Source organism: Miniopterus schreibersii (genome assembly GCF_964146895.1).
Source record: "Miniopterus schreibersii genome assembly, chromosome: 18".
Classification (NCBI taxonomy): Eukaryota; Metazoa; Chordata; class Mammalia; order Chiroptera; family Miniopteridae; genus Miniopterus; species Miniopterus schreibersii.
The window spans coordinates 8506352-8531496 of record NC_138121.1 but is presented as its reverse complement, the minus strand read 5'-3'; the positions used below and the strand labels follow the sequence as shown (position 1 = coordinate 8531496).

Here is a 25145-nt window from a genome sequence, read left to right as displayed (position 1 = left end):
TCTCCCCATCCTGTTCTTGAGCGAGAGCCAGGCTGGGAAGAGGCAGAGATGGCCCCAGACGGAGCCAGGACCTGGGCACAGGGCAGCATTTTGAGGTCCCCCACTTGGCTCTTCCCTATTTCAACCTCCACACCTTTGCTCATCTGAGGCCACCTGCTTGGGCATCCCACTCCCATGCTGGAGCTAAATCCTCTGTCTGGAGCTAAACCCCTCTAAGGCCACAGCTCTGTTCCTCTTGCCATGGCCTGTTTCTTGGCTGTCAGCCTTCGGGTTGGAGCCACCCCACCAGCCCCAGCTACTCCTATTGGGGGGACCAATAGGAGAATTCATCTCATCCAGGAAGGAAGATGGGAGGGCATTTGGGAGAGGAGAGCCCAGGGCTCCATCTCCTGTCTCCTCTCCCAGGGCCAGCCGGACATGAGGGGCTAAGGGAAAGATGCTGGACAGAAGGTAGTTCCGTGAGGGTTTCTGGGGGAAATGAAGATGGAGAGAAAGGTGGAGAGGACAAAACAGGAAAGATGGAAGTGGGTGTGCTCTGTCTGAGGTAAAGCAGACAGGGTAACCTCACACAGGTAACCTCTGCAGCAGAGCAGAGGGGTTGGGAAACTGGACTCTGGAGCTTGACTGCCTGGTTTCAAACCCCAGGTCTGTCACTTCTTGGCTATGTGACCTTGAGCAAGGCATCTTGTCTCCCTGAGCCTCAGTTTCCTCATCTATAAAGTGGGCATACCAGCAGTAACCACTTCACAGAGTGGAGTGAGAAACAAGTTCATGCAAATAAAGCTCTTAGCCCAGGTCTTGATATACAGTAGGTACTCAATAAGTAGGAGGTTGTGGGACCAAATATTGAGGACCCAGGTGCTTGTATTATGGGAAGAGGGTGGCCTGCGAGCTCTCTTTCTCTTTCTCTCCTCATCATAGAACTACCTCTCCCGGAACTTCTACACCCTACGATTCCTTGCCCTCTTCTTGGCGTTTGCAATCAACTTCATCTTGCTGTTTTATAAGGTAGTGGTCATGAGGGGCCAGGAGGATCTGGGCTGTGGGGCGGGAGGCTCAGCCCCTAACAAGTTCACAGGGCCCCTGCAGTTCACCAGGGACAAGGTGTTGAGCCCGGGATTCCCAGAAGGGTTCAGGCTGGACACCTAGATCTTGGGACCCCACTGGGGTTGAGTGTGGGTGTGTGGGTTCATCTGGACAGATGCCTGAGTGCCTGTAGGAGTTAGAACAGGGAGCCATTTCTGGGTTCCATGCTCAGCTCTACACTTGTCTGCCCTATGTCCCTGGGCACAGGCCTTCGCCTCTGCAACACTCATTGATTCAGTTAAACTTCTTGGTTTTCACATAAGCTAAAGAGAAATTTGTAGGGAGGAGGAAATGGGAAACTCATGGAATGGAAGGAAAGGGTTAAGAACCAGGCCTCCTGAAGGACAAAGGGATCTTTGGGGTCCTGTCAGGGATCTAGGTAACAGGACAGAGAAGTGTCTAGCAGAGTGATCAGAGCATGGCTCTGTGAGATTGAATCCTGGCTCCATCACTCACTGGCTGCATGACTGAGAACAGTACCTGGCATACAGAAACAGCTGTGTAAATGTCAGCTACTACTGATTTTAGTATTAGTGTAAATATTAGCAGTCAGTCTCTTTAAGGCTCCACTACTAAGATGATCGACTCTGCGTTCAGTTCTCCTGTCACTCAGCTCAGGAGTGAGATTCCCAGGGCAGAGTTTGATTTGCTCGCTAGGGTTCTGGGCCCACCCCTTGATCTTGATTGACAGTCCTTCCAAGACTATATCGAACCGGGGCCCAGTACAACTCAGAAATGGAGGCCGTTAATTTCTTTAGTGGGTTCTGCTATTGGCTGACCAAGTGCTAGTTCACCGGGGTCACCCCGCCCCCGTGACTGACCTCTGCTCCCCTTCAGGTCTCAGACTCTCCACCAGGGGAGGATGACTTGGAGGGCTCAGCAGCTGGGGACCTGGCAGGCACAGGGTCTGGCGGCGGCTCTGGCTGGGGCTCAGGGGCCGGTGAAGAAGCTGAGGATGACGAAGATGAGAACATGGTATACTACTTCCTGGAGGAGAGCACGGGCTACATGGAGCCTGCCTTGCGCTGCTTGAGCCTGCTGCATACACTGGTGGCCTTTCTCTGCATCATTGGCTACAACTGCCTCAAGGTGGGCCATGACCATGTTTCCGAGCAAGGGCTTGCATGTTGAGGGTAAGGGGACTGGCTGAGAGAGGCCCTGGGGCAGGGGCTGGGGATCTCACACAGTGGTTGGGACAGAGGGGCCCCTGATGTTGGGGTAAGGGCTGGGGGATGGGTACAGGATTGGGGTCTTTAGCAAGAATATTCAAACTGGGAACTGATGCGGGTCATAGCTGGGGATCCAGGTCCTATGACTATGTTCATTTCTGGATCAGGAGGCAGATTTTGTTATGTGGAGTATTTTCTGCATGTTGGTCAGTTGGTGAATTAAGATCTCTGGGGTCTTTGGGGTCTCAGATATAACATGGGTTCTAATGGGGATGTGGATTCTGACATCAACTATGCCTGAGGTTTGTGATCCCCCATAAGCAGTGTTATGAGAGTTTCAATTTGGATTCCATAAGCGCTGACCATTTTAGCAAATCTTGATATTTTACAATTAGATGAACAGAGTTCTTTAGCTTAGAACTTTCCCATATGCTGTTCCCTCTGCCTGGAATGCTTTGCCCCACTTCCACCTCCTTTCACCTACCTCTGTTTTATTCATCTTTAGGATCTGAGTTCAGACCTCCCTCCCTTGGGAAGCCCAGGCTGCATCAGGCACTACTTCTGGGCTCTCCTGCTTTTCTCCCATCCTAGCCCTGACCCCTCTGCCCCTGCTTCCCCATCCCTAACCTGATCACTGGGAAGGCTCCTCTCATGTGGGGGCTCACAGACTCCTTCAAGATATCCTGGCACCTGCTGAGGCTGTGGTCTCCTGAGGCGCCTGACGCCAGCCCGTTTGCCTCCCTGCACAATCTAGGTGCCTCTGGTGATCTTTAAGCGGGAGAAGGAGCTGGCCCGGAAGCTGGAATTTGATGGCCTCTACATCACCGAGCAGCCTGAGGACGACGATGTGAAGGGGCAGTGGGACCGTCTGGTGCTTAACACGCCGTGAGTGCCCGGCCCCCAGCCTAGTGGGCGAGAGCAGAGCTGGGTTTCCACTCCAGTCCTGGCCTCCTCCAAAGACCAGGGTTTCGGTCAGGGCCAGCCCTGACTCATTCCCCCGAGCCTTGGGCTTCCTCTCTGTAATGCAGACACATTTCGTGTGCACTAAAGTACCTGCAGGGGTGTTGGACAGTTGGACACTCCTGGGCCCTGGCCTTGGAGATTCTGGTTTAGAAAGTCTGGAGTGGAGCCCAGGAACTTGCATTTTAAACCCTGCCCCCATGTGGGATTCTCACCCAGGCGCTGTGAGTGGGAAATACAAAATCATTTGTTTTTTAAACTGAGCCCAGAGAGGGAATGAGAGTGTGTGAGAGCAATGTGTGGGACTGTGGGTAAGCGCACGATGAGCCTGATTATCCTGTTGTGTCAAAGAGCAAGGACGTCCTTGCTGAAAAATGGCACCATGCCAGCTAGGAGGGGCTCCCCATGAACAAATCAGGGACAACTTGAGCATTGAGAATAGGGAGTACCATGAATTAAAACACATCAAATAGGTCTAAATCCATGGATTCATGATTATCTCCACTCCACCCCATCCCCTTGCAAAAACAAAAACAAAAACAAAAAAACATTGGTTACCTTTGCAGGGTGCTAGGGCATCAACTTATCAGTCAGAAAACTGGTCAGTAAAAGGCCAGAATCATCAAGTAACATTACATAAAACTGTGTGAGAAGGCGCACCCCTCCCTCCAGAGCTGGAGCAGGACCAGGCGACTGGCTGGGAGTCCTCCGCACTTGAGTGCAGGTCTGGGTCTTTTTGTACATCTGGGCTCTGGATGCAAGCCCCCTGCCTCACCTGGGCTCCACCAAAAGACAGCAGTGGGGGTAATGGTTGGCCTGAGGCAAACTTCACTAGGCCTAGGTCTTCAGAGCTGGACCCCAGGTGAGAGTGCGGGGTCCCCTGTAAGAAAAACATTGGTATTTCAAACCACCCTGGCCTGGCTTGTGGTTCCTATTCCCTCCTGCTCTGACATCTTGTGGTCTATCTCTCTTGACAGGTCCTTCCCCAGCAACTACTGGGACAAGTTTGTCAAGCGGAAGGTGAGAGGGCATGGATGGGGAGGTGGCAGGGCCTCCGGGGCTGGTTCCCTTGCTGCCACCAGGCCATCCCAGCCCTATCAACGACTTGCTCTGTGTGCAACCTCAGTTTGTTCATCTGGGAATGGGCATACTAATCACCCCTCCCTCTCTGTAATAAGATGATGCAGGTAATGAGCATGGCATAGTGCCTGGCACAGAGTGAGTACTCCATAAATATTAGCTTTGAGGGAGGAAGTGAGGCATACTCTTATAAGCACACAGACTCAGGAGCCAGATCACCTGCTTTTCTACTCCGAGCTGTGTCGACCATTCTGTGCCTGTTTCCCTCATATTCAGAGTGAGGTGATAATAGGGCCAACTCCATGGGGTTGTTGTAAAGATTATATGACCTACTACATGAGCAGTATTTGGCATAAAGGAAAACACTAGATAAGTGTTGGCCGTTACCATCATTTATTCACTCAACAAATGTTCATTGAGTACCTACTATATGCCAAGAACATTCTAGAGACCTGGAATCCAGCAGTAAACACAACAGTAATTCTGATACTCGAATTGGAAAGACATTTGATGAACATGTTTATAGCATTCAAGTGGTGGTAAGTGCTCTAGAAGAAAAAAGGCAGTGAAGAGGTGTGTGTTGGCCAAGAAAGGTTGCTCTTTCATGTAGGGTGGTCAGGAAAGGACATGCTAATTCATAAGGAAGTGAGGGAGTGAGCCAGGTAGAAATCTGGGGGAAGAATCCTAGGAAGCGGCAACAGCCAGTGCAAAGGCCCTGAAGCAGGAGTGTTCCTGGTGTATTTGAGGAACTGAGAAGAGGTGGGTATCTGCAGCAGAGTGAGTGAGGAGGTGAGTGGAGGAGATAAGTTTATAGATGATAAGTGACCCAATTATATATGATTCCTTGCTTACCTACCTAATAGTAAGAAATTATCCCAATTAATTTGACTAATGATTCAGCTGGACCTTTATTGTTATTGGGCTCTCTCCCTGAGGATCCAAAGAAAGCCCTGGCCCTTCTCCCTAGGAAAATGTACCCCCAATTTCTCACACAAAGTTCTTAGTGTCCCCAGAATCCCCTGTGCTGGTCATGGCCCTCCCCCACTCCAACTGTGTCTGCATGACCCAACCTCTTCTGTGCAGGTCCTAGACAAGCATGGGGACATCTATGGGCGAGAGCGGATCGCCGAACTGCTGGGCATGGATCTGGCCTCATTGGAGATTACAGTCCACCATGAGCGCAAGCCTGAACCACCGCCCGGGCTGCTTACCTGGTGAGCTGGGTCAACCCCATGCAGGCCTGGGGCAGGCAGGGAGTTGGCCAGGGTTCTGACCCTCGGGCATCTGGCCATCCCTCTTCTCCCCACCCTTCACAGGCTCATGTCCATCGACATCAAGTACCAGATCTGGAAGTTCGGGGTCATCTTCACAGACAATGTGAGGAGGGGTCAGTAGGGAGGGAGGGACCTGCTGGAAAATGGCCCTAGTAGCATTGTGGGCCCCTAGGCATCCCTGACTAGGGACTGACTCCTGACCCCTGACCCTGTGTGCCCACAGTCTTTCCTGTACCTGGGCTGGTACATGGTGATGTCCCTCCTGGGACACTACAACAACTTCTTCTTTGCTGCCCACCTCCTGGACATTGCCATGGGAGTCAAGACGCTGCGCACCATCCTCTCCTCTGTCACCCACAATGGGAAACAGGTGTGGAGGGGACCTGATGGAGGGGTGTGAGCCTGGCAGGGATCAGCTTAGCAGTCTGAGTAGGGGTGGAGGGGCGAGGGGCAAGGCTGGGCCACCCAAGTAAAGGAAAGGGAAGGCGGGGCAGGGGGGAGGGGCAAGCCAATCGCGCACTGACGTGCCCCTGCCTGTCCCCAGCTGGTGATGACCGTAGGCCTCCTAGCGGTGGTGGTTTACCTGTACACCGTGGTGGCCTTCAACTTCTTCCGCAAGTTCTACAACAAGAGCGAGGATGAAGACGAGCCTGACATGAAGTGCGATGACATGATGACAGTAAGCCCCTCCCCCTAACGCTCTTGGGCAAGTGACTTAACCATCCCTGACCCTTAGTTTTCCCTGCTGTAGAGGGGGTTAATAATAAATAGTACCTGCCTCGTAGACTTACTGTGAGCTGACGCTTGTGAGGTACTTTGAACGGTACTGGGCACATAATCAGTGCTCAGTCAATGTCAGCCCCTGGTATAGCATTATCTGAGCCTTTAAAGCTATTCTTTTTGGAAAAGCACTCAGGCAAAGTGTCCCTGCCACTCTGTCCCAAGCCGTGTGATCTTGGGCAGGCTACTCAACCTTGCCATGCTCTGGGGTCCCCGCCTGTCAAATAGATGTACAGTAACAGTATCTACAGCCTAGGGTTGCTTTTAGGCCTCAGTGATGCTCCCTGACCATCTTAGACTTAAATATCTGAGAACAGTGCCTGGAATGTATGTGTTAAGGATTGTAAATGTTAGCTACCACCATCGTTTTCCATAATTGGAAGTTTCACGGAAGTACCAGCATGCCACACGTTTCTATTTTGTCTTCTATTACAATAATGGTGGTCATAACCTAAACTGAGTTTAACCTACTGGAGGCATGGGGCACAGTTGAAAGGATCATCTCAGGTTTTTATCTGAGAAAATGTCCTATAATCTTGGCACCATGCTCTCAGGACACAGTCCAGCTCCTCAGCCTGACATCTGAGACCCCACCAAGCCTGGTCTTGCCACTCATAGCCTTGTTTCCACCAGTCACTGGCCTTAGCTTTTCCCCAAGACATCTGGGTTTTCTCACTTCCTGGGGACACAGAAATAGCAAATGTGAATCTCTCCCAAGATCCAGATAGGTGGTGTCCCCCACTCTGCATAGAACTTTCTCGTGGCTCCCTAATGCCACGTGGATTAAACTAAATCCCCTTGCCATGGTTTACAAAGCCAGGGAAAAGCTCAAGTTGCTGAGTCTAACCACAGTCTTTCTTGCTTTTTGCTCTCTGGCTGCCTCATCCTCTTTCACTTCCCCTGAGATTATGTGTTTCCTCCTAACCCAAGCCCTTTGCTTCTGACATTCTCTCTGCCTCCCACCCTGGCCCTACATGCACACACACCCCTTCACTTGACCCCTATTTTTTCCACTTAAATGCTGCCTCCTACAGGAAACCCTTTCTGACCATTGGTTGGGCCTCATCTCTCTCCCTGCTCTTGCTCACAGGATCTCTATTTTCTAACCTCACTGAACCTCTTTCAGTTCCTCACGGGAGCAAAATATATTCTTTCCTCCCCAGTGGTGACGTAGCACATGTGGTTTTCTCTGCCTGGAACACTGTCTCCCACCTAACACCTGCTTCATGTTCCAACTCACACATGTCCCCTCTTCCAGGAAGCTGCGCCTGCTCACCCTGGCTCTCAAGTTTCAAAGCTTCCTGTGCTTCCCCATCTTACCCTAATCACACTGTGCCTCCCTCATCCCAGCCCTGACCCCTCTTCCTGTGTTCTCCCCTTCATAGCCCTGATCATTTCTGGTGCCATGTTTGTGAGCCCTGTGAGAGCAGAGCCCAGGGCCATCTCTGTCATTGCTGTGTCTCCTGCCCCACTAGCCCAGGGCCCCACAGAGACTCGATGAATGCCGAGTTATCGAACGTGTGACCAGTATGCTTCTCACCCTGTCCCTGCAGTGTTACTTGTTTCACATGTACGTGGGTGTCCGAGCTGGTGGGGGCATCGGGGATGAGATTGAGGACCCAGCAGGCGATGAATATGAGCTGTACAGAGTGGTCTTCGACATCACCTTCTTCTTCTTCGTCATCGTCATCCTGCTGGCCATCATCCAGGGTCAGTGCTGCTGGGGTTGTGGGAGTGGGCTCAGGGCCTGCAGGCAGGCTAGCTCCTTTGAGTGCAGGCCCAGAATCCAGCCTGATTGGATCCATATCCTGGCTCTGCCCCTCCCTACTGTAAGATTTTGGGCAAGTCACCTCTCTGGGCGTCAGTTTCTCCATTTGTAAAATGGACATATTAATGACATGACCCTCATATATATGGTTGTGAGAATGAAGTCAGTTCATAGGTGGTAAGTGTCTGGCTCATAATAAGTGCTCAATAAACACTAGGGATTCGTATTTTTAGGAAGCAGGATGAAATTAGGGAGAGGAGGGTGGGTGGCTCAGAGGTGAGGCACTGACTTGCGCCCTGCCTTCCAGGTCTGATCATCGATGCTTTCGGTGAGCTCCGGGACCAGCAAGAACAAGTGAAGGAAGATATGGAGGTAGGTCATGTCTGGGGCCGACCCAGAGGGATTACGGGACCCTGGAGAGTCGAATGGGCCGCCACTCCGATGTTTCTCACCATCCACAGACCAAGTGCTTCATCTGTGGCATTGGCAGCGATTACTTCGATACCACACCCCACGGGTTTGAGACCCACACTCTAGAGGAGCACAATCTGGCCAATTACATGTGAGCATGGGCCTGCTGGCCAATCAGGAGGGTGGGGGCGTGGCCACCGACAGCTAGAGGGGGGATACTGGGCCTTGGCCAGTTAGGGAAGTGGGTGTGGTGTCCGTGGGGGAGGGTTCCAAGCCAGGTAATCAGGAAAAAGTAAGGATGGGCCTGACCTGTCTACCGCGCTCCCTACCCAGGTTTTTCCTGATGTACCTGATAAACAAAGACGAGACAGAACACACGGGTCAGGTAAGGGGGTGTTACTGGGAGGACAGTGGGCAGGGACGTGGAGAGTTTTAATATAAGGACAAACAGCAGGTGGCGGTAAGAAGCTCATAGCCCTATCAAGCGTTTGAAGATGTGGCCAACCTACTTTCCCCCATCCCCCAACCCCCAACCCTAGGAGTCTTATGTGTGGAAGATGTACCAAGAGAGATGCTGGGACTTCTTCCCGGCTGGCGATTGTTTCCGCAAGCAGTACGAGGACCAGCTTAACTGAGTCCCGCCCCCAGCTGGCCCTTCACCTCAAGTGCCTTATTCTCACAGCAAGCCTCTTAGCCCCGACCCCTCCCAAGGCCCTGGGGAGGGTAACCATGTGCTGGAGAAATAAAATCTGTGCTACACCCCAACATCCTTGTGTTGGCTTGTTGACCTTTTGGTGGGAAGGACATCTAGAAAATCTGTCCTCCCACCAACCTCAGAGAAACAAGATGACAGCAGAGGCTAAAGTCATGTTTATTGGGGCAAAGGGGCATATCCTGACCACTACTGTGTGTCAGCTGGGAAGGGTGGGACAGGGAGTGGTTCCTAATCCCCCCCCCCCCCAGGGACTCATTCCTGGATATAGAGGTTACTGGGAGCAGTAGGATCATCTGCTGGGCGTGTCTCCACCACCACAGGCCTGAGGAAGGAAGAGAGAAGTCAGTTCAGGCATTTCATTCATCCATTCATTCATTCATTCACAAAGGAATTAATAGAGATTGTGCCTGCATGATGCTAGGCTGTAGCCGTAAAAGAGCAGACATGGTCCCTGAACTCAATCTAGAGCAGGAGACCAACGTGAATCAGTGAATTACATAGTGCAAAGAAGCACTGGGCACACAGCAGGGACACCTAGCTCCAGGGGGGTCAGCCAAGGTGCCTCCAAAGAATGGATGGTGGAGCCTGAAAAGGCTCAGGAGGGAACTTGGTGAAAGGACAGGGGAGAGTGTTCTGGGCAGAGAGAACAGCCTGTGCAAAGGCCTTGAGGTGGGAGAGAGGCTGGGGCATGGCTGCAGAAGTCATGGTCTTGTAGGCTGTGGACAGAATTGGGTATTTATGTCGAAGCCACAGGAGAGTTTTAAACAAGGGGAGGGACAAATTCAGATTTGGAATTTAAAAGACCCCCTGGCATGTCAAAAGGTCACAGAAGATCCTTGAAGGGGCTCTTACTGGTTAAGTATGGGAGTATTTGAGCCTCAAAATAAATATAGTAATAGATTATATATAACCCATAGAATAAAATGGAAATCCATGAGACTATGTTGAAATACACACACACACACACACACACATAAATGGTGGAGAAGGGACAGCTTTTCCCTACAGTAGAATGCCAACTAATAAATGTAGAAGGAATGCCCTGGACAGTGTGGCTCAGTTGGTTGGGTGTCATCCCATGCACCGAAAAGTTGCCAGTTAGATGCCCAGTCAAGGCACATGCCCGGTTTTAGGCTCAATTCCTGGTAGGGGGCATGTAGGAGGCAGTGGATCCATGTATCACTCTCACATCTGTTTTTCTCTCTCTCTTCCTCTCTCTAAAAATCAGTAAAAAATATTTTAATAAATAAATGTAGAAGGAATGATAGAAATAGAAAAATCCCCTTTTAGTAACCATCCTAATAATAGATTCAGGCAAAAATCATCTATAGCCCTGGAGGGGTAGCTCAGTTGGTTAGAGCGTCGTCTTGATATACCAAGGTTTTGGGTTCAATCTCTGGTCAGGGCACATTACAAGAAGCAACCAATGAATGCATAAATAAGTGGAACAACAAGTCGATATTTCTTTCTCTGTCTCTCTCTTCCTCTCTCTCAAAAAATAGGCATCATGTCTGTAATTTACACCCACATAGTCAGAAAAAAATATATATGAGAAAGCTAAAGCAAACGGGGTTTTTAAAAGTTAACATCTAGGGAAACGGTGTACGGGTGTGTAGTAAATGGATGATAGGGGGCAGAGATGGAAACAGGGAGACCAGGTTAGAGAATGTCCAGACCAAAGATTCAGGTGGCTGGGAACGCCTCAGGATGCCCTCTCCACATCAGAAGCTCCCCTCCCAGATCCTCTATCCCCTTTCCCAAGTCCATACCTGGGGGAGCCAAGCAGACGGAAGGTGAGGGTGGGGTCTCTCAGCTCCTGAAGCAGCTGGGGGAGAAGATGTGTGTGTCAGTATCTAGAATACTCCCCGTCTCCCTTAAAGAGAAAGGGGTGGGGGGAGTTCTCTGAACTCCCAGCCTTAGATTCATAAATAATCATTCTTGCTAATACCACTCACCAGCTGTGTGACTCAAACAAGTTACTTAACCTCTCTGTACCTCAGATTACTAACTTGTGAAATTGCAGTACCTACCTGATAGGTGATCATGAAAAGTAAATAAAATACAAACATGTAAAGGCAGATCTGACACATAGTGTTCTTTGAGCTAAGCACCATTTTCACCCCATCTTCCAGATGAGGAAAGTAAGGCGCAGGAAGGCTAAGTCATTTCCCTAAGGTGACTCAGCTGGATTCCAACCCAGGCAGCCTGGTCCACGCTCTTAACCACCCATATATCTCTATAGTGACTCCTATTTTATAGTTGGGAGACTGAGGCTCAGAAGGAAGCAAAGTCTTTTGCACAAGTTCACACATGGCCTGGGATGAGCTCTGGACCCCAGACTCTGGAGTAGAACAGGAACCAGTCTGAACCAGTCCTCCAGGACTTCACGCCCTGTTCTCCTGGTCTCTCTCATGCGTGAGATGACCGAGGTGGGAGGGGCAGGTTGTAGGCTTGGGATGGAGGGGCTTACCTGGTCAGAGCCGAGAGCCCACACCTGCACTCCATGCTTCCAGAAGGCCTGGAGCCGCCCTCCGACCATAGCTGGGAGGAAAGCAGCGCCTGTTACCCTTGGGTATCACTTGAGCCTCCTCTCTGTACCCCGGGCCCTCCCACCCCTGCACGTACCCACAGCTTCCACAGCTTCCGTCATGGGGATCTCTGGAGTTCGAAGTCCCCTGACTGGGGCCCCCTCTGGAGTCACCAGCTTCAGGGACCCTAGAAGAGGGTAAAGAGAGGGCTCTAAGAGAGGTCTTAGAAGGTTAGTCACCGTTACCCAGGAACCGAACAGGAAATTCAGTGTGAGAAGCAAAGCAGGACGGGGGGCAAGGCCTGGAGAGACTCAGCGCTTCTGAGGCACAGGGTCTGGAGAGCGGGAACAGTGCGGGGAAAGAGAGGACCGTCCTTACCGTCCATCAACACCATCACCTTGTCTTCCTCCACCTGGGTCACCTGAACCGGTCCCTTGTGCTCTGTTGGAGGAGAAGAGGTGCCAGGGCCAATTCCGCGGCATTCCGCCTTCCCCCCGGCACCGTCCCCATTCCCGAGCAAGAGGCTAAGTCCCGCGCATCACGGCGGTCCCTCCGGGGCGCCCACCTCACCAGGCGCCTACCGGCCTTTCCCCCGCCCCGCCTCCGCGCCAAGTTCAACCCCCTTCCCAGGGCGCCCCAGGCTGGGCCCCGCCCCCATCAGCCCCGCCCCCAGCCCCGCCCCCGCCCCCGTTCCCGCTCACTAGTGCTCATCTCGCCCAGCCAGCAGGAGAGCGCGCCGAAGCGCACGGTGTGGAAGAGCACCGACTTCGCCGGCCGCCCGGCGCTCACGCCGATGCACACGGCGGGCAGCTCGGAGCCGGGGCCGGTCAGCAGCGCGAACACCGGCAACGGCGTGGGTAGCGGGAACAGCACCTGCTGCGGGGGGGGAGGCACAGGCTCGGAGGAGGCGGGGGGCGGGGCCGGGGCCTTAAGGACTCTGGGCCTCAATCTCGGGAGGTGCCAAATCTAGAAATTTCAGGGGGTTTAGGTGGTGCCTCCTTAGAAATGGACAGGTGTGCCCGCAGAGTCGTCGTGGCTTCCGTTTGGGGGCGTGGTGCCCTGGTCACAGAAAGGCAGGGCCCCCCTGGGGGCGTGGCCTCAAAGGCCGCAAAGTCTCAGGGGCCCAAAGGACCTGAATAGGGGTCTCCTTAGAGACCCCAGGTGGGGAGGGGCCGAGGGGGCCTGAGGAGTAACTAGGCCAAAGTGAGGGGCGGAACTTGAGGATTAGGAAGCTGTCAGAAGCGGGAGGCTCCCGCGCCGACGGCAGGTGAGCAGAGCCTTGGGGGAGGTTGGGAAGAGGCCTCGAGTGGAAGTGGCGTTTCAGGGAAGTCTCTACAGAAGCCAGCCTCCCCAGGCCCCCTACCCGGATCAGCAGGAACTTGTTCATGGGCTGGTACCACTGAAGCAGGACCACGGAGGTCTCCAAGGCCCCGCACAGGAATGGGCCCCCGGAGCTCGCGCCCTCCGCTGTGGGGGTGGGTAAGGACATGTTAGGGTCAGTCCTCTCTCCCCTTTCCCGCTCCTCAAAAGGCCACACATCTTTCCCCGGGCTCGGGATACCGTGCCTTAACCGCAAACCCCTAAGCTGGATGCAGCCCAAGCCCCCCACCCCCACCCCGCCCCGCCCCCCCTCCCCGCGCCCAGTCCAGGCCTCCAGGAGTTTTTCTCTCACCCACGCAGCACGCCCGGCAGCCTTTGGTGTCCTGGATCTTGGTGGAGACCATGTTCTTTCTGCAGAAGAAGGTAGGTGGGAATGGAAGGTAGGCAGGAAAGGGGATTTCAGGGGCCTGGGGTGCCATTGGGGGCTGATACCTTGCCAGGAGCCGGTGGGGACTAATATGAGAGATGGGGCTTCCTGCTCTGGTCTCTTTCCTCTCCAGCAGGCCCAGGATGCTATGAGAATACAGGTGGGGGGTCTTTCCTGCAGTGTGCATATACATAGGGGGAGGCAGGCAGTTATAGGACACTGGGCACTCCCACCTTTCCCCATAGCTTCACCAGGCCCCATTGCCTTGTCTGAAACTCACAAGCCTTCAAGCCTTAAGCACTTTTCATTAATTATTTTTCACTTAACATGTTTTATACACCCACTGTAGGCCAGGCACTGTGATTGGCCCTGGTGAACAGTGGTAAGTAAAAGAAATACGTTCCTTGCCCTTTGGTGCTTGTAGGCACATAAACTATGGACCCTTAACTAGTCAGATGAAGTTATACACATTGCCAAGTTTAAGAAGAAAACTATCTAGAAACTTTTAAATTTGTCATCACAGATATTAACTAGCTCATGAGTCCTATTTGGCTTGGAATTTCCCCATAAATTAGAAATTCTTTTACACAAAGTGTTTATAAAACAATGGCACAAAATTTTCATCTATAACTTGCTCACTCTATTTTTGTAGTGCAGGGTAAATTCTAATTGTCATCTGGACATCAAAGAAAAGTAAACACTAACTTATTGTAGAAATTCCCTCAAAACTGACTTGAAAGGTGGGCCCATTTCATAGATGGGGAAACTGATACTCAGGGAGCAGACATCTCCTGCCCCAAGTGAAAGAGTGACTGGAACTTGAACCTCAGGCTCTGTGAAGGGGGAACCTAGGCTTTTGTCAGCTATGTCCATCTACCTCCTAACCCCCTGACCCTCAACCCCTTAACTTCTGACCATATCCTTCCCATCCCCCAACAGCCAGACCTGAGAGAGACATGAGGACATTGTTGATGGAGTACACCCAGGTAGTCCGGCTAGGAAAGAGCTGCAGAGAATGTGGGAGATGGCTCCTGTAAGACCCCAGCCATCCCCAGCTCCAGCCCCCACCCTCGGCCCATGCTGGGTACTGTCCCTCACCATCTCCAGCGTGGCCTCCTGATCATTCCGGTTCAAGATGAAAATGCCTTCCTCTGCCCCTAGGATCAGGTGCTGGTCTTGGGGAAAAGACACAAGGACAGTGGGACCTGCCTCATCCTGGAGAACCTCCCAGACCCCCATCTGTCTGATCCCAAGCACTGGTACTCTGTCCCCCAGCGCTGACCCTCAGTTCTCTAATTTTCACCCCCCACCTCAACACTCCCAGCCTGTTTCCCCAAATCTGAACTAAAACCCTGACCCAGTCCCTCTAACTGGTCTCATTCTCACCTACCTCTGACTTCTCACATTCTGGTCGTTCTTCCATCACTGACCCACAAATCCTGACCCTCTGTCCCCTCAGGGCTGACCCAAACATTAGACATGCCCCTCTGAATAGCCCTCTAAGTCCTGTCTCTCTTTTGCCCTCCCTAGCTCTGGTCCCTGAAGGCTAATCCTGTCTCAGCACTGATCCTCAAACTTGACCCCCCAAATATGGCTTTTTCTGTTCAATGTGACACTCCTCAAACCCTAAGCTTTTTAACCTCTCATTGACCTTGTCTCCATATCTTTGAGCCCCAAACCCTGTCCATTTCTGCTACATTCTAATCCCTAAATCTCCTGACCCCAAAATGCTGATCTTAGTCTCTCTACCATTAATCTCCAACTGAGGTTAATGAGGTTAATGGGGCCCAACTGTCCCCATCTCGTACTCCAAACTTTGCTCTTTCTGCTGTATCTGATACTTGCAGCCCCCAAGCCCTAATTTTCCTAGTTTTCACTCACAAACCCATCTTCACACCACCCATCTTTGATCCCCAAACCCCACTGTAGCTCCAGGCACTGTCCCTGCCTCAGCTTTGCCACTCCCCACCCTATTAAGAGCCTCCCTGGTCCCTGCCTTTGCACCTTCCATGGAGGTCCCTCCCCATCCCCCCACACTCTGTGACCCTCCTGAATGCCCACCCTTGGTGGAGGGGTGTGTCCAGGCAGCCGTGCTGTGGATCCGGAGGGGGCAGCCGTTGAACAGCTTTACAAGAAGGGCACATCCCTAGGCAGGCACAGGGAGCAGGGCAGGAGATCCAGCACAGGGGAGGAGCAGACAGGAAGGGCAGTGGTTAAGGCTCTGGAGCAAGAGCGCCAGGGTTCAGATTCTGCCTCTGCCTCCTCAAAGGTTTATGACCTTGGCAGGCTACATATCCTTCTCTGCCTCAGATTCCCCCTCTGTGAAATGGGGACAATATCTACCTCTGTCTGTAAAGGTTTACACCATGTGAAGACATGAGACCAGCGTCCGGCACAGAGGAACTGCTCCGCAGATGTCACCTGTTGTCATTATTGGTCTTCCCACCCCCACCCCACCCAGCACCCCCAGTCCCATCTAGAGGTGTGAGTCCTCAGCATCACTGGCCTCACCTTTTTCTTCATCTTTTCCTTCTTGGGGGGCAACAGTGGGGGCTGGTCAGACTCCTGAGGGGCTGGGTTCCAGAGTGAGGGTTCTGAGACAGGATGGGGGGAAATCAGTCCCCAAAGTCCTCCCACCCCTGCCCTCCTCCCACCCTAGCCTGCCCCGGTACCTGAATGGGCAGTTAGATGGGGGCTTCGGGTGGCTGGGGGAGGCACAAGATGGGGGGTACGTGGGGGAGGCCCACTGGCACACCGGACCAGCACCCCCGGGCTCAGCTGCCCCTCCTCCCCAGGCCCCCCGGGACCCTCGTCTGATGGAGACCGGAACTTGGGCTTTGGAGATAGAGAAGGGGGGCGGGCAATACATTAGATGATCTCAGAGACAGGACACCCTGCCTTCCCAGCCCTGCCTCAGCTAGAACTGAAATTTGGTCATAGCCCTGACCCTCCCTACAATGTCCTATCACCACTCCGGCTTCCCCCTCTACCCTCCCCACCCCCATCAACACACTCCAGCAACTAAAGGGTTCATGGGGGGTGCACCAGCTACTGACCAGTGTCCATCAGGCTAAATATTTGGAATCACACCTGTAGGTTCAGGGATGCAACTTCCATACCCCAATGTGCTCACTGTCCCATTTCCCAGACTTCAAGGGACCCGGTGTCCCTGACTCCAGCCCTAGAATGCCCTGTATCCCAGCATCTAAGGACCCTGACCTCCTGGCCCCCAGCCCCCCAGCTCTGGCCCAGGACCTCACCTTGGGGGGCAGCGGGGGAGGTGTGTCCTCTGCAGGGGTGGGGCTGAAACACAAAGGTTAAGCAGGTGGGGGTGTGGTTTGGGGCTGGATGTCTGAGCTGGGAAAGGTCAGGGGTGACTTGGTCTGTGTTGGAGCTGAGGACTAAAGGGCTAATTAATAACCCTGATGACAATACAACAGCAACTCTTGGAGATCAAGTGCTGACAAGGCATCAAGTCTAAATCTTCATGGTGACCTAGCAACACAGATTTATCTGAACTCCTGGAGGTCAGGTTCTCATGAGTTGCCCAGTGCCCATGCGAGCCCATGACAGGCACGAAGGGAGCCCTGAGGCTGGTACTGGGCCTGTGGGCTGGGACTGCTGGGGTTGAGGTTGGGGTTCGAGACCCAGGGTCTAGCATGGGGAAAATTCCCAAGGGCCAAGGTTTGGTCTGAGGTTTCATGAGAAGATGAGGAAAGATGAGGGCCTATGGTTGAGGGTTGGGGCTACCGTTGAGGTCTGGGGGTTGGAACAACATCTGGGAGGAGCTGGGGGCTGGGATGTGGCAGAGGGTCCAGGACTGAGCCAGAGAGATGGGGAAAGAGCTCAGGTTAGAACAGAAAGAACTGGGGGCTGAGAGCAATTGGGGGCTGAAGTTGGGAGTCAGGTCAAAAGTCCTGTGAAAAGATGGAAGGAAGGTGGGGACTGGAGTTGGGGTGGGGTTGGGGGTCAGGGGTCTGAAGTGAAGGAAGGTGAAGGATTGAGGTTGGGTGGGGTTAGGGAACAGGGGTTGGGGAGGAAGGAGAGTGGGAGCTGGGCTGGGGGTCAGGTCGGGGTCATAGGTTGGGGGTGAAGGAAGGTGGGGCTGCATTGAGGGTCCAGTCAGGGGTCAGGGATGCATGGTGGAAGGAGAGGAGGGGCTGAGGTTGGGGTCATGGTGGAAGCAAGGCAGGGGTTGTAGAAAGGCAGGGCCAGGTGAGGGCCTCAAGAGCTGAGGGCCCAGCCTCTCTTACATGTCCACGTCATCGTAGTCATCGTCAGACTCCGACTGGTGCCTCCTGAGGAGTGACAGGCATGAGCCTCAGGCAGTTCCCACACATATCCTAGCCCCCTCCCCTCCCGGCCTGAGGGTCCCTCACCTAGGACTGCTGCTCCTGAAGTCTTCAGGGGGCTGTAAGCGAGCCTGTGGGATAGTAAAGGGTCAGCAGTGGCCTAGGGGAAGGGGAGGGTGTCTGAGGCCAGTGGGGTGGGAGAGGGGCTTCTCACAGTTTCAGCTGCAGGTCTGGACTCCATTGCTCTGAGCTTCCTGAATTCCATGTGCTGCCCTGGAAGTTGGGGAGACGGGGAGGTAACACACAGTGAGCTGGGGAGATGGATTCAGAACTAGAGTAAATTGGGGGGTTTGGGGTGGGCATCTTAGGATTAGAGCTTTTCCTTAAAGGGAGGGATCTTGGTTTACAGGGGGTCTCATTTGGGGGCCAGGGTTTGGGATTAGGGAGGGGGGGGGCTCAAAGTAGCGACAGAGTGTTCCGTTTCAAGTTCCATTTGGGTATCAGGGGTCTGCCATATTTCTGAGGTCTCTTTGGGAGTCAGGGTGGTAATGGGAAGCCTGGTGGGGTCTGTTTGCAGGTCAGAGCAGTGGGTCCTTTAGAATCACCTTATAGGTCAGGTAGTGATGAGGTTCTCTGGGGTCTCTGAGGGTTTGTTTGGAAGTGATGAGTGATGTAGGGGTGGAGGGGGTCTCTTGGATCTATTATAGGGTCAAGGGTTCCCAAGTTAGAGGACTCTACTCACGATAGCAATCTGCATCTGGAACCCCCAGGGTGCTGGCTCGGTGGGTGGATTTGATCCGCCGAGGGATGGCAGGGGGCAGCTGGGCAGAGCGGCAGCAGCATCAGGCCACTGCCTTCTAGCAGCCCCTCCACCCTGTGGGCCCAGCCCGGAGCCCTTGACCCTCCCATAACCTCTGTGCCCTCAGCCCTGTGCCAAGCCCCCCACCCTTCCTCCCATTTATCCTTGTAAGAGAAGCAGCAGGAAGGCACAGGCAGGGGGCACAGCCTGAACAAAGGCTGGGAGGTGCCAGGGCTTCTGTCAGCAGGGACGCCTCACCTCAGGCTCCTCATCGTCAATCTCACCAACAGGGGCCCCCTTCCCTGGGTTTCTCAGTTTGTCAAGAAGATCCAGGATCAGGCCTCTATTGAGCCCGGGCTGCGACACCAGTTGATGCTGAAGGAGGGGATGAGGGTATCAGCAGTCAGAGGGCTGGTGTGAGGGAGAGGCTGGGACAGGGGCTGGAGAGCCTGTCTAGGGGAGCAGAGGGAGAAGGCGGGAAACTGGGGAACTGGCAGAAGACTAGGGAATTCTGAAAAGTCTGAGGTATTAAAAGAATTCAGGGATCCCGGTGGGGGGCTTGGAGAATTCCATTCCAGAATACACCCAGGAATGGGTCTTGAGGCCCTTGGGAATTTGAGTTTTAACAACTCAAGATATCTTGGGAAAGGGTCTGGGGTACAAGCTGGAGGGTCTTGGGGCACCCTGGGGAATTCTGAAGGACTAGGGACTCTGAGAGGACTATGGGGTTCTGTGGAACTAAACCATCAAAGTTCTAGGGGTCCATGCGACCCTGGGGAATTCTGGGGTGAGCTTGAGGAGGGTTTGGGGGAGGGAAGGTTTACACTGAGCATCTTGGTGGCACTGGGTCGTTTCTTGGGGTTCTTGGTGAGGGAGACTTTGACAAAGTTGTGGAAGGCAGCCGACCTTGGGAGGAAGAAGCCAAGTTCTGGGGTGAGGGAACCAGAGACATTCCCATCAGACCATCAACCCTGGCTCTGCCCTCCCTCCCATCACCTCCTCCTACCATTTGCCTTTTTCCTTTAGCCGTGGGGGCTGGTAGCCGCTCTTGGTCATGAGGAAGAGAACCCTACAAGGGGAAGGAGAGTACATGGAGTTCAGACTCCCAGTGGGGGCTAGAGGGGCTCCCAAGAGCACTGAAGTCAGCAGAGAACCAGTGAGGGGCAGAATGAGAATGAGGCTTAGGTTTTACCCTGCACTGAACCGCCACTTCCAGGGGACACCACGTATCACATTATAGAGCTACGAGAGTCACAGAGGGAGCTCAAGGTGGGGGTCCCTGAGCTGGGGGTTCCCGGTGTGGAGGGCTAAAGAAAAGGCTTTCTGGGTTGAGGGGATCCTTGGGGGTCTCAGGTTGGGTTTTGAGGAAAGGGAGGTCTCCTGTAGGTGGATCTTGATGGGGGGAAGCAGGCTGATGGGGGTGTTTAGAGTCAGTGCTGGGTGGGGTCTCTGGGCCCAGGGCAACCAGCCACACCTGCCTACCTGAGAGGGTGCACATCAAAGAGTGGTGGCTGTAGCTCAGCTAGTTCGATGGCTGTGATGCCCAGAGACCAGATGTCACATAGCTCGTTGTATCCCCCCTTCAGGGCCACGGCCGCCACTTCTGGAGCCATCCTGGGGGAAAAGACCGACCCTCAGAGAGCCAGGGGTAATATAAAGAGGGGAAGGGGAGACTCCATGATGTGGGGAGTGGGAGGGAGGAGAGAGACAAAGAGAGAGAGCAAGGCAGAGGCTGGGAGATGGAGCCAGAAGAGTCCCAGAGGTCGGGGTGGGGAAAACTGGTGCCCCTCACTCCACCCCCAGCTGCCTGCCAGGCATCCCTCACCAGTAGGGTGTCCCAATGAAAGAGAGGCGTCGAGCCAGCGTTGCCCCAATCTGGGCCGAGATACCAAAGTCAGCTGGAGGCAGAGGGAGAGACATAGTGACTTAGGGTCCTCTGTCCCCTCAGGCCCCTAGCCAGTCTGCCTCCCCAACCCCCCAGCCACACTCACCCAGTCTGACCTCCCCAGAGTCATTGATGAGGATATTCGCTCCCTGGGGACAAGAGGAGGGATTAGAGGCTGTCAGAGACCACCACCCCTAGCCCAACACTGCCTCTGCCCCTTGGCCCCCTACCCCTGCCCCATAGCTCCCTACCACCCTAAGCCCTCCAAATACCACTCCCATCTCCTGGGCCCCCCATCCACCAAGGCCACCTTTCTGCCCCTAGACCACCTTAATGTCCCGGTGTATCTTCTTCTGTGAGTGTAGATAGGCCAGTCCCTGGGGTGGGGGTAAATATGGGGGCTGTGAGAGCCTGGGGCTGGAGCAGGGCCCTGCCCCCACCCAGGCCCACCAGGCCTGTCCTCACCTGGAGCACTTCTCGGCAGACGTAGCTGATCTGGAGCTCTGACAGGGGGCCCGTCACTGCAAAGGTCACCCCAGCACAGTGTTGGCTGGGAACCAGGAAATCTGGTCCTAAGAGCCCCTGGTCCCCACCCAAACTGGCTGAGAGGGTGGCATGTGGGGAGTGGGATGCAGGTACAGGATGGGACAGGTGGGAGGGGTAGTCAGCGACAGGGAGAGGTAGCAGGCAATCAGAAGGCAGACAGAGACAGATTCATTCAGCAGACATCTACTGTGTGCCAGGCACTGTGGTAGGCACTGGGGACGAAAGAGACGGATCCCTCCCCTCATGGAGAGAACATCCTCGTGGGGAAGATCAACAATAAGCCAGATAACTAAGTAAAATACACGGTACGCAAGATGCTAATAAATATAAGAAAGAGCAAGAACGAACGACAGGAAACGCGTGGGAAGGCTATGACATTTTACACAGGCTGGTCAGCGAAGGCTACTCAGCGAAGGTGACAGGATGACAAAAGACGTGAGTAGTCCTGCTTGGAGGGGAACGAAAGCCAGCGCAGAGGCCGGGAGCTGGGAGGGTGCCTGGCAGGTGTGGAGAGCAGCGAGGGGAGGCGAGGGCAGGGGAGGGGAGACAGCAGGGGAGGTTGTGCAGCTTGGGGTGCAGTGGGGTCAGGCTCATGGGCCACGATGAGGAGCTTGGATGCCACGGGAAGGCTCTGAGCAGGGGGTCATGGGGCTTTGCAAAATGAGGAAAGGCAGAGAGACAGAGAAGAGGGAACAGAACCACACTGAGACAGAGAAAGAAAGATGGTCGGAGACCAAAAAGTGGGACGATGTACTGAGAAAGAGAGACAGAGGGTGGAGAGGAGCGACAGAGAAAGGCGGTCAGGGAACAGGTCTGAGAGTCTGGCTGTGTGAGTCACTTCCTCTCTGTGGGCCTCAGTTTCCCCACCTGAGGACTTCTTAATGAAGTCCTTTCTTTTCTAAAACTTGAGGTGTGGGCTGGAGGGGGACACAGAGAAGGTCAAAGGCAGAGGTTGGCATCAGAAATTGAGAGATGATCACACCCCACCCTCAAATTCTCCAAGACAGTGAAAAGCAGGCTGAGAGAAAGAATCAGAAATTCATTCACTCATTCACTGAAAATGTGGGCACCTACTATGAGCCAGAAATGCAGAAATACTCAAACACGAATAGACCTTGGTGAGAAAATGCAGACACAGAGGAAGCTAGGGAGGGGAATGTAAAAAGATTGGGACTGTCAGGTCCTGGAGGGGAGGGCCAAAGGCCCAGGTCCTCCATTTGGTCACCACAGTGTCCCCAGCATCATCCAGACCAAGCCCAGGCCCAGAGGAGGGGCTCACTGTGTGAAATATGGACCAGAAAAAACGGTTCCAGGAGACACAAACACAGAGAGGCAGGAGAGGTAGATTGGAGGGGCGGGGGCTGCCTGGGTCCCCTTGCCCTTCCTCTCACCTTGGTAGATGTCCTGAAGAGAACCAGCCCCACAGAATTCCATGCAGATCCAGAGCTTTTGCAGCCTACAACAGTCCAACAGTAATAATAATAATAATAGCAGTGATAAATTATTATTTATTAGACAGCCCCTTGCTCACTGTCTTGTTCCCACATTTTTGTTGTTTTTTTATCCTAACCAGAGGACATATTCACTGACTTAGAGAGAGAGACGGAGAGAGAGAAACATCAATCACACCAAACGTGCCCTGACCCCCAACCAGGGATCGAACCCACAACCCAGGCATGTGTCCTAACCAGGAATCTCACCCGAGACCTTTCAGTGCATGGGAGGATGCTCCAACCAACTGAGCTACACCAGCCAGAGCTCTGAATTTTAAATGTAAGAGCTGTCATCTCTAACTCCTCTTGCCCACAGAGTGAAATTATCCCACTTTCATTTTATAGATGGGGAAGTTGAGGCTCAAAGAGGAAATGTATGTTCAGGATCAACTGGACTCAAACCCATGTCTTTGGGCTCCTAACCCAGGGTATCCTCTGCTGTCCCATGCTAACCTAGGAGACAAGGCAGAGATCTCACAGGTTGAGGAAGTTTGGAGGGGACACAGAGGCCGAGGGTGCCAGGTCTGAGGAACAGAGTCATTGGGGCATCTGGGATGTTAATGTGGGGGTCAGGTAATTTAGGGGTTGATATTCATATTAAAAGAGCAGAGAGTGCCTGGCCAGGCATGGCTCGGCGGTTGAGCGTCACCTAGGATCCAGATCTCGGTTTGATTCCTGGTCAAGGCACATGCCCGGGCTGTGAGCTCGAGCCCTACCTGGGGGTGTGAAGGAGGCAGCCAATCAATGACTCTCATCATCGATGTTTCTCTCTCTTTCTCTTCCTCTCCCTCCCTCTCTCTGAAATCAATAAAGATATATTTTTTAAAAATAAATTAAAAATAAATAAAAGAGCAGAGAGTGAAACTGGGGTGACCAAAGGGCAGGATGATGAAAGATTAGTTTTAGGGAACTTAGTTTCAGATTTGGTTACTATGAAGAGATCAATTTTTGGGCCCCCTGGTCAGAAATGGGAGTTCTGAATTGGAGGTTAGATTATGGGGTATTCTGGTCAGAGATGTGGAACTTTGGACCTGGGATTAAATTAGGGGTGACTCAGTTAAAATGGGGTCCAGGATTGGAGGTCAGGTTAGGGGGTACCCTGGTCAGGAATGGGGGTCCTGGGGTAGGGGCTGGGCTGGGTCCCAGGGCAGATCTTAGGGTCATCACCAGAGATAACTCCCATGGTAGGCCACAATGTTGGCGTGCCGGCAAGTTTTCAAGATGAGGATTTCCTTATGAAGTGTGGAAACATCATCATCTGCAAGGAGAGGCAGGAGAGAAAAGTCCACTGCAGGGAAGTAGTATGGGGAGGGGGCGGGGATCCCAGTGTCCCCGGAGGTGGGGGGGTGGGGAAGATCTCCTGGGTCCTCTCCTCACCAGGCTCCATCTTTACCATCTTCAGTGCCACTAGGTCCCCCGTCACCTTGTCTCGAGCCTTGTAAAAGGGAAGTTGACAGTCAGACAGGCTCCGTTCCCCCCAATCCCTCTTCAGCATGCCTGAGCCAACATCAAGGACTGGGACCCTTGCTCATTCCCTTCCCTTCTTGGACTTCACCCCAAAGGCCGCTGGTTAGAGGGTGATGGAGAAGGAGGAGGGTCCTCACCTTGAAGACTTCTCCATAGGTGCCGCCACCCAGCCGCTGCAGCAGGTCGTAGTGGTCCCGGGGGTCCTTATTAAAGATGTCGGGGTCCAGAAGGTCCATTCCTGGGAGCCGGAGCTGGGCCTCCGCCCAGGGGCCAGCAGGGCCTCAGGGCTGGAGTGCTGGCACCTCCCTCCCTCCCCACACGCCCTGCACCCGCCTTGCCTCCACCGGCTGTGGCCTCCCCCTTCCCCACTCTCGTTTCCTGCCCCAGCGCAGGGCTGTGCAGCCGGCTCCACCCCTTGTCCCCTGGGCCCTGAAAGCCTGTGAGGGACAGCTTGCCTTGGGACCCAGGGGACCCCTCTCCACCTTCAGGGCCCTGGGCTGAATGTAAATCAGATGCAAACTATCTTAAGTGTGACCCGGTGGGTACCTCAGCACCCCTTCCCCCATTCTGGGTGGTGGCTGAAAACCACAGTTGAACCTCTGCTGAGTGCTTGAGGATTTGGCCACAGCCCAGAGATGGCAGGTCTGCACAGGGATGATCATTCAGTGCACATTACTGTTCACCTTGGGCAGATATGCACTTAGTGGAACACCCCTGTTCAGTGAGCAGACCAATCGACGTGCAAATGCCTGGATACCCATGTGCACACATGTGGGTGTACCCAGAGCCCAGAGCACATTCACCCACGTATATAACGCATGCCTGTGCATTTATGCCTGCAGTGTGCAGAATCTGTACCCATTTAACTTTTGAGGGCACATTTAACTTGTGGGGCGCTCGCCTTCACCCACAAGACTGCGGACTGGATACAATTCTGGGGATCCAGGAGCCCCTCACCCCTGCCCCTACGGGCAGACCATCACAGTAGTTTTGCAGGCCCCTACCCCTGGCGTTAGGCTGAAGCGTGGGGACCAGTTTCAGGACTTGAAACCATGGAGCTCAGAATCCTGCCTCAGGGGCCCAGGCCTCGGTGAAAGTTGCCCTCGGAGCTTGGACCATGGGGCAAAGGGAAGAGTACTAGGTGT

The 25145-nt window shown here is 53.7% G+C and overlaps 2 protein-coding genes across 3 annotated transcripts in view; one reads left to right on the top strand and one right to left on the bottom strand.

The window, feature by feature from the left end:
* Window positions 1–9292, top strand: part of RYR1 (ryanodine receptor 1) — a 98417-nt gene extending 89125 nt beyond the window's left edge. For both annotated transcript variants that reach the window (XM_081119962.1, XM_081119961.1), the window contains 13 exons: window positions 922–1008; window positions 1924–2175; window positions 3010–3140; window positions 4193–4235; window positions 5379–5509; window positions 5612–5672; window positions 5793–5939; window positions 6114–6248; window positions 7903–8059; window positions 8425–8489; window positions 8579–8679; window positions 8862–8913; window positions 9068–9292. In XM_081119962.1, the coding sequence (XP_080976088.1) occupies window positions 922–1008; window positions 1924–2175; window positions 3010–3140; window positions 4193–4235; window positions 5379–5509; window positions 5612–5672; window positions 5793–5939; window positions 6114–6248; window positions 7903–8059; window positions 8425–8489; window positions 8579–8679; window positions 8862–8913; window positions 9068–9163 (1458 nt within the window). In that variant the 3' untranslated portion in view covers window positions 9164–9292. The remainder of the gene's footprint in view (window positions 1–921; window positions 1009–1923; window positions 2176–3009; window positions 3141–4192; window positions 4236–5378; window positions 5510–5611; window positions 5673–5792; window positions 5940–6113; window positions 6249–7902; window positions 8060–8424; window positions 8490–8578; window positions 8680–8861; window positions 8914–9067) is intronic.
* An 88-nt stretch (window positions 9293–9380) lies between these two features.
* MAP4K1 (mitogen-activated protein kinase kinase kinase kinase 1) lies at window positions 9381–24325 on the bottom strand. Its single transcript, XM_081119960.1, has 31 exons — window positions 24138–24325; window positions 23911–23968; window positions 23701–23791; window positions 22432–22496; window positions 20960–21015; window positions 20824–20871; window positions 20601–20643; window positions 20435–20507; window positions 20092–20223; window positions 19616–19678; window positions 19434–19515; window positions 18868–18984; window positions 18553–18631; window positions 18025–18083; window positions 17898–17941; window positions 17772–17816; window positions 16779–16821; window positions 16191–16353; window positions 16030–16112; window positions 15580–15664; window positions 14617–14693; window positions 14464–14524; window positions 13584–13692; window positions 13444–13502; window positions 13135–13238; window positions 12473–12647; window positions 12150–12212; window positions 11869–11958; window positions 11714–11784; window positions 11013–11068; window positions 9381–9565 (listed from the first exon to the last, which is right to left on the bottom strand). Exons 1-31 carry the CDS (start codon window positions 24234–24236, stop codon window positions 9496–9498), a joined length of 2463 nt encoding a protein of 820 aa, XP_080976086.1. The 5' UTR covers window positions 24237–24325; the 3' UTR covers window positions 9381–9495.
* Window positions 24326–25145: the final 820 nt, after the last annotated feature.